This window comes from Macaca thibetana, chromosome 1 (genome assembly GCF_024542745.1).
Source record: "Macaca thibetana thibetana isolate TM-01 chromosome 1, ASM2454274v1, whole genome shotgun sequence".
Classification (NCBI taxonomy): domain Eukaryota; kingdom Metazoa; phylum Chordata; class Mammalia; order Primates; family Cercopithecidae; genus Macaca; species Macaca thibetana.
Window position 1 is genome coordinate 137,256,196 of NC_065578.1, and position 15,542 is coordinate 137,271,737.

The 15,542-nt window shown below is 50.4% G+C and overlaps 2 protein-coding genes across 3 annotated transcripts in view; one reads left to right on the forward strand and one right to left on the reverse strand.

Moving 5' to 3' along the window:
- Window positions 1-15,542, reverse strand: part of LOC126937204 (histone H3.3A) — a 403,313-nt gene that overhangs the window by 169,697 nt on the left and 218,074 nt on the right. The window lies entirely within an intron of this gene.
- LEFTY1 (left-right determination factor 1) lies at window positions 11,658-14,508 on the forward strand. 2 transcript variants are annotated; one of them, XM_050760552.1, is made up of 5 exons: window positions 11,765-12,014; window positions 12,758-12,786; window positions 12,889-13,004; window positions 13,153-13,392; window positions 13,704-14,508. In XM_050760552.1, the coding sequence occupies exons 1-5, from the start codon at window positions 11,765-11,767 to the stop codon at window positions 14,065-14,067; spliced, it is 999 nt and encodes a 332-aa protein (XP_050616509.1). In that variant the 3' UTR covers window positions 14,068-14,508. The 2 variants fall into 2 exon arrangements, with proteins under 2 accessions (XP_050616518.1, XP_050616509.1); XM_050760561.1 differs by having other exon boundaries at window positions 11,658-12,014; window positions 12,758-13,004.

Here is a 15,542-nt window from a genome sequence, read left to right on the forward strand (position 1 = left end):
AATTGCTTGAACTTGGGAGATGGCGGTTGCAGTGAGCTGAGATCACGCCATTGCACTCTAGCCTGGGCAACAAGAGCAAAACTCTGTCTCAAAAACAAAACAAAAACAGAAACAAAAAACAACAGAATGAGCCCCGGGTCTGGAGGCCTGGCTGGGTGTACTGAGATAAGAACAGGTGGCAGTGGAAGGGCATTCGGGTAGATGGTTCTGGTGCCCAATGGAGAGGCCAGGCTTGCGGTGGGAGCCTGGGAAACAGCTGTGAATGGCTGGCATGTAAAATGGCACTTGGTATAGAGGAGAAGAGAGAAGCAGGCTCTTTCTATGACCTCTGGCTGTTTGCAACACGCAGTTCCCACCCTGGGAACCTTCTGGCCAGGGGTTGGAGAGAGAGTGAGACACTATTAATTAATTCAAGGTACTGACTGGGTGTGGGCCAGGGCAAGGGGGATCAGTAGGGGTGGACTGAGGGCAAAGCCCTCAGACCTATTATCCCTCTGCAAACTCAGACCTCTTTCCTGAATGTAGATTTCCAATGGGTTCAAGAATTTTGCTGGGGAAACAAAATAATTGGGCAATCAGCCAGAAAAAGGCGAATGTGGATTGGGAGACTGTTTACAATGGACTGTTGCCTCTTCAGGAGGGAGGGCAGCCCCATCCTTTGTCATGCAGAGGAAGGAGCCTGGCCTCCTAGGCCTGTGGGTCGGTGGGGGTGGGGGATCTGGCTGGTCTGCAGGGTGTGATAGGGCCCAAAAGGCCAGGAATTGTGAAGTCATCCTGAAGCCAGATCTGCTGTCCTGGAGGGCAGGAGGGGGCGGGGAATGGGAGAGCGAGAGGAAGCTCACCATCCTGACGGAGGGCTCCGCCCTGGGACTGAACTTGAGGACATGATACAGGGAGGAGGCAGATGAGGAGTGGGACCTTGTGCCCTCGGGCACCATCCTGCCCCTGATAGGCCAGGATGTGACCCCAACCAGAGGCCAGGTTGCCAGGTGAGGGCCATGGGAAAACACGGGGGTCAGAGGTCATCCTGGGGCCTCCATGGGTGGGGTGAGCTGGACTCAGGCCTGGGCTCTGAAGTCAGCAAAGCTATGAGTCCAGGAGTGGAGTGGCTTCTAAGTCAGAGCCTAGTATCTGGGGTCTCCAGGGTGGCTTTTGTCCCCTCCCTGGGCAGGGGCAGACACTACTGAGAGTGCTCAGGAAATGCCAAAGGCCAGTCCAGGTGTCTTGGGCTGCTCCAACCCACACCATCAACCTCCCTGACCCCAGGCCTGGGGGCCCATGTGGTTTCCAGACATGCCCTGTGTGGGCCCTCACTGTTGTCCTTGAGTAGCTGAGACTCCCATGGAGGACAGTGGGGAACGAGGCAGGAATAAAGACCCATGTTTCAGGTCATCCAGCCCCTTCCTGGCAAGAGTGAGTTCTGAGTTCAGTCTCCAGTGTGCCACTCACCAGCTGTGTGGCCCTGGACAAGTCGCTGACCCTCCCTCTGATAGGCCGTCCACAAGTCAGTTGGTGAAGCCGGAGAGGCTGGATTCCGAAAGAGGGCGAGGGAGGATGCTTCGCAGCCAGGTCCCAACAGCTGATGGTGGCTGGACCTTGTTGCCCAAGATGGCTCCGTGTGGTTGGGTGGCACGCAGGTAATCCTCACTACGTGCTCGGGGCATAGATAGAATTGATGCCCCCATCTCATAGACAAGGAAGCTGAGGCACTGGCAGATGATGAATTCGTCCAAGGTCACCCAGCTAGGATTGCTCCTCCCCTGCCCCCCATAGTGCTCTCGTTAACAATCTGCAACCTTGGGCAAGGATCTTAGATGCTCTGGGCCTCCTTTATGAAATGTCAACAATGCCTTCCTCCCAGGGCATGGCGGACAGTGAAGGAGAAAAGGAGAGAGAAGTGACGCGAGGGGAGAAACCAGGCTTCCTGAAGGTGACTGCGGAACCACTGCAAGGGCAGCTCGGGCACCTGCGGGTTCCGGAGCTCGCCTTTGAGGAGTGCCTGCCTGTCCCAGGTCCCTGCAATGCACCTGTACTTCCTATTGTTGAGGTTGCCCCTGTCTCCTCAGGTTCATTCAGGATACTGAAAAGGGGTAAAATCATCAACAAATATTTGCTTAAGTAATTGAAGAGAAAAGGAAGCCGGAAGAGGAGTTTATGGAGATGAAAGGCTTCTAGAAGTTCCTTCTTCAAGGCAAGATTTGAGGACAGGGACTGGTTTATGTGAGTGTTTTCCTTTTTGAACTTTTTTTTTTTTTTTTTTTTTTGAGACAAGGTCTCCCTCTATTGCCCAAGTTGGAGTGTAGTGATGCGATCTTGGCTCATTGCAATCTCTGCCTCCCGGGTTCAAGCAATTCTCGTGCCTCAGCCTCCCAAGTAAGCTGGAATTACAGGCACCTGCCATCACACCTGGCTGATTTTTTGTATTTTTAGTAGAGACAGGGTTTTACCATGTTGCCCATGCTGGTCTCGAACTCCTGACCTCAGGTGATCTGCTCACTTTGGCCTTCCAAAGTGCTGGGATTACAGGTGTGAGCCACTGCACCTGGCCTTCTTTGTCATTTATCAATCCTGGAAAGTCTTTTCTTTGAAAAGGGAAAGGAGATGTTTTTGGACGGAGCCACTGGGAAGCAGCAGCTTTCAGGAGGTGTGGAAGGAGGGAAAGTCGAGGCCAAAGTGTCCAGCTGTGGAGAGAGTGGCAGGAGCAGCCGTCAATCATGAAATCACTTTTACTCTGGCACAAGGTAGTGTGCACGTTGATGCTGCCACAGAGATGTGGTGGAATCAAAACACCGTCTAGGTGTTTTCCCCAGCAGGAAGTGGTTCACTGATAGGCAGAGCTGAGGTATTACTTAAGCCACAAAGAGAAAAACAAACCAAGCCCCACTGCATGAGCCTGAGCAGATGGGGGCAGCTCCCCACACACAGGCAGGCCTGGATCTAGGGAGATCAGAAAGCCAGTGGCACCCACTTCATCTGCCAGGGGACAACTTGCTTCTGTTGCTGCTGGGTGGTGTTGAAACACTGGGCTGGACTGTGGTTGCTCAGGCAGGAGACAGACGTCCCATTGAGGCCCTGGGGCTAGGAGGGCAGAGTGTTGGTGGGATAGGTCCCTAAATAAAGGGGACATAGGTCCTCTTATAATTTCCACCTCCAGCTCTCTGCATGCCTGAGGGTATTTCCTGAAAAGTTTGTATACAATGACTGCAAATAATCAAAATGAGTAACTGTAGAAGAAAATCAGAGGTGTAAATATTAGAAACGAGGAGTAGAATTATCACTATTAATTAGCAAATGACTTTTTTTCCTTCCCACGAAAGCAAACAAATCCATCTCTACACACTCTACTTCTGCATGGTTTTGAATTTTAAATAAATGGAATCATATTCATCTTTCATGTCTGGCTTCTGTTCAATGTTCTGTTTGTGACATTTGCCAATGTTGTAGACAGTTTTGGTTCATTTTCTTTGCCACAAATTATTCCATAAGACTACACTACATTTTATTTGTGCTTTACAGTGTTGATGGATATTTTTGGTGAGTTGCTTCAGTTTGGACTCTTATAAACAATGCTGCTGTATCATCAATCTTATGCATGCATTTCCAACTGAATGAAATGACTGTGCCTTTCTTCTTTCTTTCTTTCTTTTTTGAAATGGAGTCTCACTCTCTTGCTCAGGCTGGAAGTGCAGTGGCATGATCTCGGCTCACTGCAACCTCTGTGCCGCCCCCCCGGGGTTCAAGCGATTCTTTTGCCTCAGCCTCCTGAGTAGCTGGGATTACAGGCGCCTGCTGCCAGGCCAGCTAATTTTTGTAATTTTAATAGAGATGGGCTTTCACCATGTTGGCCATGCTGGTCATGAACTCCTGACCTCAGGTGATTCGCCTGCCTCGGCCTCCCAAAGTGCTGGGATTAGAGGTGTGAGCCACTGTGCCTGGCCCCTTTTTTTTTTTTTTTTTTTTTTTTTGAGATGGAGTCTCGCTGTGTGGCCCAGGCTAGAGTGCAGTGGCCCGATCTCGGCTCACTGCAAGCTCCACCTCCCGGGTTCGCCATTCTCCCGCCTCAGCCTCCGAGTAGCTGGGACTACAGGCGCCCGCCACCACGCCCGGCTAGTTTTTTGTATTTTTTTAGTAGAGACGGGGTTTCACCATGTTAGCCAGGATGGTCTCGATCTCCTGACCTCGTGATCCACCCGCCTCGGCCTCCCAAAGTGCTGGGATTACAGGCTTGAGCCACCGCGCCCGGCCTTTTTTTTTTTTTTTTTTTTGAGACGGAGTCTCGCTGTGTCGCCCAGGCTGGAGTGCAGTGGCCGGATCTCAGCTCACTGCAAGCTCTGCCTCCCGGGTTTTTACGCCATTCTCCGGCCTCAGCCTCCCGAGTAGCCGGGACTACAGGTGCCCGCCACCTCACCTGGCTAGTTTTTTTTTTTGTATTTTTTAGTAGAGACGGGGTTTCACCGTGTTAGCCAGGATGGTCTCGAACTCCTGACCTCGTGATCCGCCCGTCTCGGCCTCCCAAAGTGCTGGGATTACAGGCTTGAGCCACCGCGCCCGGCTCCCTTTTTGTTTTTAAGAGACAGGGTCTTGCTCTGTTGCCCAGGCTGCTATATTGCAGTGGTGCAATCATGGCTCACTGTAGCCTAGAACTCCTGGGCTCAAGCAATCCTCCCACCTCAGCCTCCCGAGTAGCTGGGAGTACTACAGGTATGTTCTACCACACCTGGCTGATTTTTTTTATAGTAGACATGAGGTCTTGCTATGTTGCTGAGGCTGGTCTTGAACTCCTGGCCTCAAACCATCCTTACACCTCAGCATCCCAAAGTGTTGGGATTATAGGCATGAGCCGTGGTGCCTGGCCACTGGGTCTTAAGTTTACGTGGTATCTTGAACTGTAGTAAATACTGCCGAGTTCTCTATGTGGTGTAGCACTTTACGCTCTCACCAGTGATATTTGAGAGTTCTCACTGCTCCAGATATTCATCAAATTGGTTTTACTCAACATCCATTATTATCATTATTATTATTATTATTATTATTATTATTTAGAAACAGGGTCTCACTCTGTCACCCAGGCTGGAGTGCCGTGGCACAATCATAGCTAACTGCAGCCTTAAACTCCTGAGTTCAAGTGATCCTCCTGTCTTAGCCTCCTGAGTAGCCAGGTGCATACCACCACACCTGACTAATTAAAAAAATTTTTTGTAGAGATGGGGGTCTTGCTATGTTGCCCAGGCTGGTCTTGAACTCTTGGCTTCAAGCAATCCTTCTGCCTTGGACCCTCAAAGTGCTGGAATTTAAGGCGTGAGCCACCATGCCTGGCCTGTTCTCAATTTTTTTTTTTTTTGTCACCCAGGCCGGAATGCAGTGGTGTGATCTTGGCTCACTGCAACCTCTGCCTCCTGGGTTCAAGCGATTCTCCTGCCCCAGCCTCCCAAATAGCTGGGAGTACAGGAGCATGCCACTATGCCCAGCTAATTTTTGTATTTTTAGTAGAGACGGGGTTTCACTATGTTGGTCAGGCTGGTCTCGAATTCTTGACCTCGTGATCTGCCTGCCTCAGCCTCCCAAAGTGCTGGGATTACAGGCGTGAGCCACCGCACCCAGCCCGTTCTCAATTTTTAAAAACTTCTATTATGGAGTCTTCCTTACCATGATAAAATGTATTTAGCTCAACCATAAAGCTCATACTCAATGGGTAAATAGTAAAGGAGTCCTATTAAAACCAGGAATAAAACAATGCTATCCACTATCATCACTTTTATTGAATATTGTTCTAGAAAAGCTACTAACTAATGGAGTTAGACATAGAAAAAAAAAAAAAAACCCAGAGGAATAAACTTTGAAAAAGAGGAATTAAATTATTAGTAGCAAATATTAAGATTTTGTACCTAGAAAATGCAAGAAATCAACTAAGAACTATTACAAAAAATAAGAAGTTCCAGTAAAGTCTTCTGTGTACCAATTTTGAACTCAGTTTACTGGAATGTCTTATTGTTTGTAAGAAATTTGAAGAAGATTTCTATGTACCAATTGGTACCATAGCTTCAAATCTTCAGGCTGGGCACAGTGACTCATGCCTGTAATCCCAGCACTTTGGGAGGCCTAGGCTGGTGGATCACTTGAGGTCAGGAGTTCAAGACCATGAAACCCTGTCTCTACTTAAAATAAAAAACAGCCAGGTGTGGTGGTGTGTGCCTGTAATCCCAGCTACTCAGAGGCTGAGGCAGGAGAATCCCTTGAACCTAGGAGGTGGAGGTGGCAGTGAGCAGAGATCGTGCCACTACACTCCAGCCTGGGTGACAGAGTGACTCTGTCTCAAAAAAAAAAAAAAGAAAAAGAAAAAGAAATCAAGTCTTTAATGACACAAACAACACTTAAGCAGTGTGATGGTATTAAAAAAAATCCCATCTTCAATACAAATTAAAAGCAAACTACGCAGGAGATGATTTAGCAAATTATATATAAGATGTTTTAACAAGTTATATACAAGACATAAGACAAACAATGAGGAAAGGCAAACTGTGTTCTTAGATGAGAAAATGCCAATGCTTCCTAATCTGTGAATTTAAAATAATTCAATAAAAACATTAGAGTATGACTAAAGAACAGCATAAACAAAGTATAAAATACAAATTATACATGGGAGAAATATTTGCAATGCATATAACAGAGAAAAGGCTAATGTCCCTGATATATAAAGAGTGTCTACAAATCAGTAAGAAAAAACAACTCAACAGAAAATTGACACAAGATATGAACAAACAGTTCTCAAAAGCAGAAATATAAGCTGAGCATGATGGCACACACCTATGTTCCCAGTTTCTCCAGAGGTTGAGACAGGAGAATTACTTGTGCCCAGGAGTTCGAGGCCAGTCTGGGCAACACAGCAAGACTTCCTCTCTATGAAGTATAAAAAATGTTGTCTGGGCACGGTGGTTCATGTCTGTAATCCCAGCACTTTGCGGGGCTGAGATGGGCAGATCACCTGAGGTTAGGAGTTCGAGACCAGCCTGGCCAACATGGTGAAACCCCATTTCTACTAAAAATACAAAAATTAGCCAGGCGTGGTGGTGGGTGCCTGTAATCCCAGCTACTTGGGAGGCTAAGACAGCAGAATCTCTTGAACCCCAGAGGAGGAGAATCTCTTAAACCCAGGAGGTGGAGGTTGCAGTGAGCTGAGATCCTGCCACTGCACTCCAGCCTAGGCAACACAGTGAGACTCTATCTCAAAATAACAACAACAACAACAACAACAATAATAATAATAATAATTCAGCTGGGTGTGGTGGTGCACATCTGTGGTTCCAGTTACTCAGGAGACTGAGGCGGGAGGATCCCTTGAGCCCAGAAGGTTGAGGCTGCAGTGAGCTGAGATGGCACCACTGCACTCCAGGCTGGACAACAAAGTGAGACCCTGTCTCAAAAAATAAATAAATAAAGATAAAATAGAAATGTGCAGATGAGGAACAAAAAGAGACTGACATTATTCCATATTCCCTTTCCTATCTTTTGAAAGTTGTGCTATTTGTATTAATTACAAACAAAAACAAAACAATTCAGTTTCAACACCAGAGGACAAAAAAGAAAAAGGAAACCAAAAAAAAAAAAAAAAAAAAGAGAAAAAGGAAAAAAAGAAACAATGTTAACACACAATTTAAAAAATTTAAACATTTAAAAAATTAAGAGAGACTCCTACTATTTATTGAGCACCTAGTGTGTACCAGGAGGCTGTGCTAGGCACTCTGTAGACATCTCGATTAACACAAACACTGCAAGAAAAATACATTATTCCCATTTTATAGGTGGAAACGTATTGAAGAATGTGGAAAACCTGCCAGTGGCTGGGTGTGGTAGCTCACACTTGTAATCCTAGCACTTTGGGAAGCCAAGGCAGGAGAATGGCTTGAGGCCAAGAGTTCAAGACCAACCTGGCCAACATAGTGAGACCCCCGTCTCAGAAAAAAAATTTAAAAATATGGCCAGGCGCGGTGGCTCATGCTTGCAATCCCAGAACTTTGGGAGGCCGAGGGGGGCAGATCACTTGAGGCCAGGAGTTTGGGACCAGACTGGCCAACACGGTGAAACCCCAGTCTCTACTAAAAATACAAAAAAATTAGTCAGGCATGGTGGCAGGTGCCTGTAATCCCAGCTACTCAGGAGGCTGAGGCAGGAGAATCGCTTGAACCCAGGTGGCGGAGGTTGCAGTGAGCCAGGATCACACCATTGCACTCCAGCCTGAACTCCCTCTCAAAAAAAAAAAAAAAATAAAAAATAAGAATAATTTAAAAAATTAATTTGAAAAAGTAAAAGAAAACCTGCCAGAGGCCACACAGCTAGTAAATGTGAGTGACATAGCAAGGTTTGAACTCGCTCTTGCCAAGAAGGGTGTCATGCTGGACCCCCAAGCAGGCAAGCTGGGAGGGTACCACCTTGGAGAGACCAAAGAAAAGACCCAGAGACAGCAGGCGAGACACGAGCTTTATTCAAGGGACTTACGCACAGGGGGAAGTCCCCGAGAGGCAGTTGGACAGGAGCAACCGCTGCTATTTGTGAAAAGCATGCAAGTTATGTAGAAATCTTTACATTGCAACTTTTGTTTGGTTGGTTGGTTGGGTTTTTTTGAGACAGAGTCTCACTCTGTTACCCAGGCTGGAGTGCAGTGGTGCAATCTCAGCTCACTGCAACCTCTGCCTCCCAGGTTCAAGTGCATCTCCTGTCTCAGCCTCCCGAGTAGCTGGGACTACAGGTGTCCTCCACCAAGCCCAGGTAATTTTTGTACTTTTAGTAGAGTCAAGGTTTTGCTATGTTGGCCAGGCTGGGCTCGAATTCTTGACCTCAAGTAATCTGCCCACCTTGGCCTCCCAAAGTGGTGGGATTATAGGCGTGAGCCACCACGCCCAGCCCAAAACCTTCACATTGCAACTTCCATCTAGCAACCTCTACTTAGCAGCTTCCACCTACCTCAAAACAATGGACCTCTGTTCCTTGTACAGACTGTGTTCCAAGTAACGGGCCAGGGGCCTGATGTTCTTCATAGTTAAATGGAATTAAACATCCAGGTTGGCTGTTCCCAGGGTCCATAGCTTGGAACACTGAACAAACATCACCAAGAGACAGAAGGTCCTTGCCAGGCCATGCTTGAGTTGTTGGTGTCTGGCAAGATGTGCCCACCATACAAAGGTGCTGGATGAACTAAAATGGGTCCTTATTCCTGGTTTGTTTCCCACCCTCCTCAGCCCAGACGGAGCCCCAGGGAAGGCCCCCCATGAGGCCAGAGTCTGAGCTACTCTGGGAGAACAGGAAGGGCCCACACAGGGGGTGCCTGGAACCACCAAGGAGCCACATGGGCCCCCAGCTCCTCAGCCCAGACGGAGCCCCAGGGAAGGCCCCCCATGAGGCCAGAGTCTGAGCTACTCTGGGAGAACAGGAAGGGCCCACACAGGGGGTGCCTGGAACCACCAAGGAGCCACATGGGCCCCCAGGCCTGGGGTCAGGGAGGTTGATGGTGTGGGTTGGGGCAGCCCAGGACACCTGGACTGGCCTTGGGGCATTTCCTGAGCACTCTCAGAAGTATCTGCCCCTTCCCAGGAAGGGGGCAAAAGCCACCCTGGAGACCCCAGATGCTGGGCTCTGACTTAGAAACCACTCCACTCCTGGACTGTTAGCTTCGCTGACCTCAGAGCCCAGGCCTGAGTCCATCCATGGAGGCCCCAGGATGACCTCTGACCCCTACGTTTTCCCACGGCCCTTACTTGGCAACCTGGCCTCTGGTTGGGGTCACATCCTGGACCACCAGGGGCAGGAGCGTGGTCAAGGGCACAGGGCCCCACTCCTCATCTACCTTCCTACCTGGGCCCCCTCCCCCTCTCCCCAGCATGGCCAGCCCACTGCCCTCCAGTGCCCTTAGTTCTGGGCCCAGGGCCAGGTCCAAATGTGCTCTGAGTCAGGGTAGGGATCACTCATTCCCTTGCCCCGCTCTCCTCCCATAGAAGATCTGGTTCTGGGGCCAGTTTACCATCTCAAGCCCAATCTGGGCAGACCCAGGTGGGGATGGTTGGGGAAGCCAGGCTCCTTCTTCTGCATGACAAAGGGTGGGGCTGCCCTCCCTCCTGGCAACACTTCAGACCATTGTAAACAGTCTCCCAATCCACATTCGCTTTCTTTTTCTGACCTCTGGCTAGCGTTGCCAGATGTGACAAATAAGGGTGAGGTGGCTCAAGCCTATAATCCGAGCACTTTGGGAGGCCGAGACGGGCGGATCACGAGGTCATCAGATTGAGACCATCCTGGCTAACATGGTGAAATCCCGGCTCTACTTAAAAAAAAAAAAAAAACTAGCCAGGCGAGGTGGCGGGCGCCTGTAGTCCCAGCTACTCGGGAGGCTGAGGCAGGAGAATGGCATAAACCCGGGAGGCGGAGCTTGCAGTGAGCGGAGATCCGGCCACTGCACTCCAGCCTGGGCGACAGAGCGAGACTCCGTCTCAAAAAAAAAAAAAAAAAAGAAAAAAGAAAAAATAAATTAAAATATAGGACTCTGGTGAAATTTGAATGTCAGGTAGACAATGAATAATTTTTTAGTATAATTATGTCCCAAATAGTGTCTTGTATTTTATCTGGTAGCCCTACCCCTGGCTGATCACCCAATTGTTTTATTTCCCCAGCAAAACTCTTTAACCAGATCACAAATCCACATTCAGGATAGAGGTCCTCTGTCTTGGGGGATTGTCCCCCTGCCCCAGCCTAGACCTGATCACCTGGATTGAGACCACCTGACTCCCTTTAGGGCATAGGTCAAAACTAGGCTGTAAATAATTTGAGTGTGCCAAGAACTTTGTGAATTGCAAGACCTGACTTTAGATGGACATTGATCATTAACTTTGTGAGCTTCAGGAAGTTGACACATCTCTGAGCCTCAGTTTTTTTTCAGCTCAAAAATTGGGAGAGGTTGCCATGAGCTGAGACTCGGCCATTGCACTCCAGCCTGGGCAACAAGAATGAAACTCTGCCTCAAAAGGAAAAAAAAACTGGGGGAGAAGGTAGCCTGGATATTCCTTTCAACTCTAAACTTTAATTCTGTGAACAGCAGGGATGAGGGAGAGGATGAGGCTCCTTCCTTATTGGACAAAACCCCATTGGTACTAAATGCTCCCAGGCTCCCTTGCCTAGGAAGGTATCCCCAGAACAGTGGGAAGTCTGGTTTCACAACTGGGGACCACCAGCTCAGGATCTCATGAGGCCCCAGGACCCTCTGAGCAGGGGCCCAGATGCTCATCCCTGCAGGCCAGATTGGCCCTTACATTGCCCAAGTCATTCTCGTTCCTGTCGATTGGTTGGTGGCAGCAAGGAACAAGCCTCTAGGTCCACTTACCAGCAACTGGGGGAACTGAGCCTCTTGCAGAGAATGAGAGCCCCATGTCTACTCTAGGAAATGAGCTTTTTAATTTAACTGGTCAGGCCTCAACCCACATTAGGGGTTCACGACCATTGTACAGACAGCCGTAGCCAGCTGTTCACAGCCCAGACAGACTTGTCCTATCTAGACAGCCCCTCCTCCCAGCTCTGGGACCTGTCTGGCTGTGAGCTCCCAGGAGGTCCCAGGGGTGTGACCTCCCTCCCTCCTTCCCTCTCCACTCCTTACCTCCTCCCTCCACCCCAGGCTATAAAGCTGCCCAGGCTTGGCTCTCAGCACATCCAGCTGCCTAAGACCCTCCTTCAGCCATCTCGTGGGACATTCCCATTCTGCCCACCGCTCCTTCCAGGCAGTGCCATGCGACCCTTGTGGCTCTGCTGGGCACTCTGGGTGCTGCCCCTGGCCGGCCCCGGGTCGGCCCTGACTGGGGAGCAGCTCCTGGGCAGCCTGCTGCAGCAGCTGCAGCTCAGCGAGGCGCCGGTACTGGACAGGGCCGACATGGAGGAGCTGGTCATCCCCGCCCACGTGAGGGCCCAATACGTGACCCTGCTGCAGCGCAGCCACGGGGACCGCTCCCGCGGCAAGAGGTTCAGCCAGAGCTTCCAAGGTGAGGCCCTCCCTCCCTGCTGCCCCTGGTCCATGGGGCAGGTCAGATGTGTCCACTCCGGTGGCGTCAAAGGCTCCTGGCCTTGCAGAGGTCTGTGGGAGGCTGGGTGAGGGCCACAGTCTAAAGGGCAGTGAGGTGGGGCCGGGCCTGTGAGGATGGCGGGGCCTCAGCATGCAGTGGTGGAGGCAGTCAGGACTCCCGGGGTCTGTTTTCATACTGCCACTCTGGTCTGAGCTCTACTTGGAGCATATTGCTTTAAAATCATCTCACAACCATTCGCTTATGTGGAACTGGGGTATAACTATGTCTTGCCCGCCTTCCAGCATTGTGAACATCAAAATGAGTCATTGTAAATAGAAGCGCGTTTGGGTAACTGGAAAATACTGCACTTAAGTAGACTACCTGGGTTATACCTGGCTGTCAGGGGTGCAGCCTCTCACCTCCCTAACTCCTCAGTGCGCAGAGCTAGACCCAAGGCCAGGCACCTGGGTGAGGATTCTGCTCCCAGCATCTCAGTTGAGGCAAACTTGCTAGCCCAGGGTCCCACAGGCGCCCCTGCATGCTGGATTGAGATGATTACTAAACAAAGCCCAAATCCAAGGGATATTTTTAAACTGGGTTTGCCCCAGAGATAGAACAGGGGCCGGTGTCTCCTTGGCCTGGCTGCCAGCTCAGTGGCCCTGCCATCCTCGGAGTTTCCCCGGAGTCCAGGGAGGCCCTGCTGACCCTGCTCTTGTCCCCAGAGGTGGCCGGCAGGTTCCTGGCGTCGGAGGCCAGCACCCACCTGCTGGTGTTCGGCATGGAGCAGCGGCTGCCGCCCAACAGCGAGCTGGTGCAGGCCATACTGCGGCTCTTCCAGGAGCCGGTCCCCAAGGCCACGCTGCACAGGCACGGGCGGCTGTCCCCGCGCAGCGCCCGGGCCCGGGTGACCGTCGAGTGGCTTCGCGTCCGCGACGACGGCTCCAACCGCACTTCTCTCATCGACTCCAGGTGGGGGTCGCTTGCGGGCGCGCAGGGCAGGGGGAGGGGGCTGCTGGGCCTGGTTTGGGGGCGGGGACGCAGGGGGCGGAGCGGGGTCCTCCGGGCCAGTCCCAGTCCCCGCCCTCACGCGGCGCTGGGTCTCCGTGTCGTGTCTTAGGCTGGTGTCCGTCCACGAGAGCGGCTGGAAGGTCTTCGACGTGACCGAGGCCGTGAACTTCTGGCAGCAGCTGAGCCGGCCCCGGCAGCCGCTGCTGCTACAGGTGTCGGTGCAGAGGGAGCATCCGGGCCCACTGGCGTCCGGCGCCTACGAGCTGGTCCGCTTTGCCTCGCAAGGGGCGCCGGCCGGGCTTGGGGAGCCCCAGCTGGAGCTGCACACCCTGGACCTCGGAGACTACGGGTAGGTGCTGAGGGTTAAACTGGTGAGCCGAATAAAGAGACAGAGAGGCAATTAAATTTGTTTTGAAATGGACAACTTTTCAGAGTGCTCTGGGAATGAATGAGACAACGTATACAATTCTTCCTCTGACTCTCAGGAGGTCCTCAGTAAATATCAGTTATTAATTTTCAAGTTATTTGTAGCTGTCTATCCTATATCACAAAAATCCAGCTTTTTGAAGTTGAGAGATGGATCATAAATCTCCATCCCAGATGCCCTCTGACCTCAGCCTTCCCAGCTGACTGCTGACCCTGCTCTCTTTGCCCACACAGAGCTCAGGGCGACTGTGACCCTGAAGCACCAGTGACCGAGGGCACCCGTTGCTGCCGCCAGGAGATGTACATTGACCTGCAGGGGATGAAGTGGGCCGATAACTGGGTGCTGGAGCCCCCGGGCTTCCTGGCTTATGAGTGTGTGGGCACCTGCCAGCAGCCCCCGGAGGCCCTGGCCTTCAAGTGGCCGTTTCTGGGGCCACGACAGTGCATCGCCTCGGAGACTGCCTCGCTGCCCATGATCGTCAGCATCAAGGAGGGAGGCAGGACCAGGCCCCAGGTGGTCAGCCTGCCCAACATGAGGGTGCAGAAGTGCAGCTGTGCCTCAGATGGGGCACTCGTGCCAAGGGGACTCCAGCCATAGGCGCCTGGTGTAGCCACCAAGGGACTTGACTTGTGTGTGTTTCTGAAGTGTTCTAGGGTACCAGGAGAGCTGGTGATGACTGAATTGCTGATGGACAAATGCTCTGTGCTCTCTAGTGAGCCCTGAATTTGCTTCCCTTGACAAGTTACCTCACCTAGTTTGTGCTTCTCAGGAATGAGAGTCCTTGGCCACTGGGGAGCCCTTGCTCAGTTTTCTCTATTCTTATTATTCGCTGCACTATATTCTAAGCACTTACATGTGGAGATACTGTAACCTGAGGGCAGAAACCCCAATGTGTCATTGTTTACTTGTCCTGTCACTGGATCTGGGCTAAACTCCTCCACCACTATGGACCTAAGACCTGGGGTTAAGTGTGGGTTGTGCAACCCCAACTCAGATAATAAAGACTTTGTAAAACATGAATAAAACACATTTTATTCTGTATTTTTGTAATTTTCTATTTTATTTTAATTAATTATTTTTGAGACGGAGTCTTGCTCTGTCACCCAGGCTGGAGTGCAGTGGCCGAATCTCAACTCACTGCAGCCTCCGCCTTCCAGGTTCAAGCGATTCTCATTCCTCAGCATCTTGAATAACTGGGATTACAGGCATGTGCCAAGGCTAATTTTTTGTATTTTTAGTAGAGATGGGGTTTTGCCATGTTGCCCACACTTGTCTGGAACTCCTGACCTCAAGTCATTCGGTAGCCTCAGCCTCCCAAAGTGCTGGGATTACAGGCATGAGCTACTGCGCTCGGCTGTAATTTTCCATTTTAATCAAAGCTCTGCAAATTGAGGAAGGAGCAGAAAGTTCTACAGAGATTAGGTCAACCTAATTGTAAACTAAGGAAAGAGCTTGAGTTGGCCAAGACTTGGTAAAGATCTTGGTTAAGTAATACAGGAAACTAGGATTAAAATGCTTTCAGGGCCAGCACCATGGCTCACTCCTGTAATCGAAGCACTTTGGAGGCTGAGGTGGGCGGATCACTTGAGGCCAGGAGTTCAAGACCAGCCTGGCCAACATGGCCAGACTGCGTTTCTATTAAAAATACAAAAATTAGCTGGGCATGGTGGTGTGCGCTTGTAATTCCAGCTGCTCGGGAAGTTGAGGCATGAGAATCACTTAAACCCAGGAGGCGGAAGTTGCAGTGAGCTGAGATCACACCACTGTACTCCAGCCTGGGCAACAGAGCAAGATTCTGTCTCAAAAATAAAATAAAATAAAATAAAAGTAAAATGCATTCTGATTCTAGTATCTGTGGTGCCTGTCCTCTCAGAATTGATACAGAAATCTTTCTGTTCTTGACACTTTGACTTTCCTGGGCATAGTGATTGGGCTTTATTTCAATCCTACTTGCATCATAATAAAACCTGTGATCAAAATAATCATCTATATTTAGAGAAGAAAATAAAGCTCCAGAGGATCTGGAATTTATAGCTATAAGAGCTGTGCAACTGGGCGTGGTGGCTCACGTT

What these genes read in the sequence shown, in the direction of transcription:
- LEFTY1 (XM_050760561.1), top strand. Translation starts at nt 11,765, where the DNA reads ATGCGACCCTTGTGGCTCTGCTGGGCACTCTGGGTGCTGCCCCTGGCC. An exon ending in GTTCAGCCAGAGCTTCCAAG is followed by an intron (nt 12,015 to 12,757) that starts GTGAGGCCCTCC and finishes TCTTGTCCCCAG; the next exon opens with AGGTGGCCGGCAGGTTCCTG. An exon ending in ACTTCTCTCATCGACTCCAG is followed by an intron (nt 13,005 to 13,152) that starts GTGGGGGTCGCT and finishes GTCGTGTCTTAG; the next exon opens with GCTGGTGTCCGTCCACGAGA.